General features: G+C 44.8%; 1 protein-coding gene across 1 annotated transcript in view; it reads right to left on the bottom strand.

Annotated features, from left to right (window-relative positions):
- Positions 1 to 927, bottom strand: part of LOC132455924 (splicing regulator ARVCF-like) — a 15346-nt gene extending 14419 nt beyond the window's left edge. Inside the window, exon 1 of the mRNA XM_060050010.1 lies at positions 740 to 927. Within this exon, the coding sequence (XP_059905993.1) occupies positions 740 to 802 (63 nt within the window). The 5' untranslated portion in view covers positions 803 to 927. The remainder of the gene's footprint in view (positions 1 to 739) is intronic.
- Between the last annotated feature and the right edge of the window lie 1468 nt (positions 928 to 2395).

Genomic DNA, 2395 nt, shown 5'->3' on the forward strand with positions numbered 1-2395 from the left:
CTCGCTTTCTAGCACATTCCTGGCTGTGTACGCCAGCATTAAATAATGCATTCTTCTTGCCTGCCGTCGAATAATGAGTTTCCCCCTTTGGAAATGAGTTTATATTGGACTGTGATGAAACAAGATGAGGTCCAGCCACTGTTGAGAGGTGGAGTAAATTGCGGGAAATTTAATAGCCCGGTTGAATGGATTTACATTTTAACTCTTGGTGTGAATTGATTTGTTAAAGCACATAAATTAAAGATAAATAGTGTGCCGCTAAAGTAGATTGTTTACATACAGAACCACACGCACGCACGTATACAGATGTAATATGGATAGGCTTGTACCTAAATGATTTGACATCATAGTCTTTTTATGACAATCTAGTTTCTTATTTGATTTATTTTTCACTCCATCTCCTTGACTCACACACACACCAACACACACACACACACACACACACACAAAAATGCTGACACTAATCTACACACAGCTGCACATACAGACACACAGACACCTCTACAAAAAGCTACACACACACAAGCAGACACATCTCAACACATCCCCCCTCACACCATGCAAAACACAGCAGGAATGCATGCACACACACACACACACACTCACACTGAGGAACACACACGCACACACACATACATACATACATACACACATAAAATACACATATTTAGAGCAGTACAACCCTCAACAGTGTCATTTGTTCCATAAAGACTTCATATAATCGATTAAAATGATCCACCTCTGAGTCTGTCTGCTGTGGAGTGTCATTCTCAGCTGAGCTGTCGTTGGTGACCGTAACCATGGAGGTGTTGGAGGTGGGGGTGTCCAGCTCTTCATTGGCTGTCGGGTGGTCGAGGTCCTTAGCCTCGAGCAAGGTGAGCTGTGGTGGACCCTCGGAGCTCTGCTCCTACACACACACACACACACACACACACACAGAATACATACGCACACACACAAACACGCATGGCATACATACACACACACAAACACACACATGGCATACACACACACAGACAAGACACACACACACACAGCATACACACACATTTGCAGACAAGGCACACACGCATGCACACACAAACACATTCACACAAACGCAAACACACACATACACATACACGGCATACACATGCATACACACACACACACACACAGAAAAGAGAAAAAGAGAGAGAAATTAAGTGGAGCCATGACGGAGTTTGAACTGCCAATCCTTTGCGCGGCGTTAGGGACAAGGTGACGCAGGGAGAGACGATCACGGTTTGTACAGCCCCCCCCCCCCCCCCCCCCGTACCATTCATCCACGAGGGGAACGAGGAGAGACACGTAAACACAGTGATCCCGCCGCCGCAGCCCGGCACATTATAGAAGCATCAGCATCTGTGAGTCATGCTTTCATCCACACCGTTATCATTCATCTCGAGGAAAAAAAGACCTCTAACGCCGTACGTCACTCTGACAGAACTCCTGCGTGGACGTTCAGGCACCATGTCATTACTCCCAGGGTTATGTTGTGTCTATTGAGGGTCTATTACTGCTGTTTTGGCTTGCTTCTCCCTAGGCGCTATCGGTGTTATTGGTGCGTTTGTGTTATCTATTCTTATTTATTGCGTGTCAAATTATTCGGTTTGATTTCTTGATTAGGTGTGATATTTGTAGTATAGTGTGATATTGATTTATTTTGACAGTCCGGCATTTCAAAGGACTCCCTAAAACAGTAGGCCTACAGAGGCAGGAGCATTCAGCTTGAAAGAGATATTCTCACAGTGCATTTCACTCACTAATAGCTAAAGAATGGCTCGGCCGCTTCTGACAAAATACACTCAAATCAAATGATAGCTGTGAAATCTGAACTGCTGCAACTCCGACCAATGGGGTTGATTTTGTACTTCAACACAGCCATCAATTAGGCCTACCCCTGCTAAAGTAAACCTCCCACTGCTTCTGTTGTTAGCCTACATAATATTTTGCCGGCAACAAATAAAGCAAAAATGATTAATATTGATTTAATTTGAGACCGGACATCTCAAAGTACAACCAAGCCATTAAAGCTGAGGTGGGTACGATTTATACGTTCTGTGTGTGAGAGAACAGGAAAGAGTGGAAGAGAGCCAAATCTTAAACTAGACTACCAAAAAAACACCCACTCCCTCTCTGGTCCCTCCCTTCCTACTTTTCCTGGCATTGAGAAAATCGGCATTTCCCGCACATCTGATTGACAGGCAAGATGGATTCCCTGAACCAATCTGGTAAGAGACGCCCTGATTGGTCGGAAAAGAGCCGGGAGCGGTCTTAAATCCAAATTGTCTCATGGTAGGCGCAGTCCATTTGAAGACAGATGTTCTCAAAGTGGATTTCACTGGCTCGTAGCTGATGGATGGCTAGGCCTTTT

Source organism: Gadus macrocephalus, chromosome 4, assembly GCF_031168955.1.
Source record: "Gadus macrocephalus chromosome 4, ASM3116895v1".
Lineage (NCBI taxonomy): Eukaryota > Metazoa > Chordata > Actinopteri > Gadiformes > Gadidae > Gadus > Gadus macrocephalus.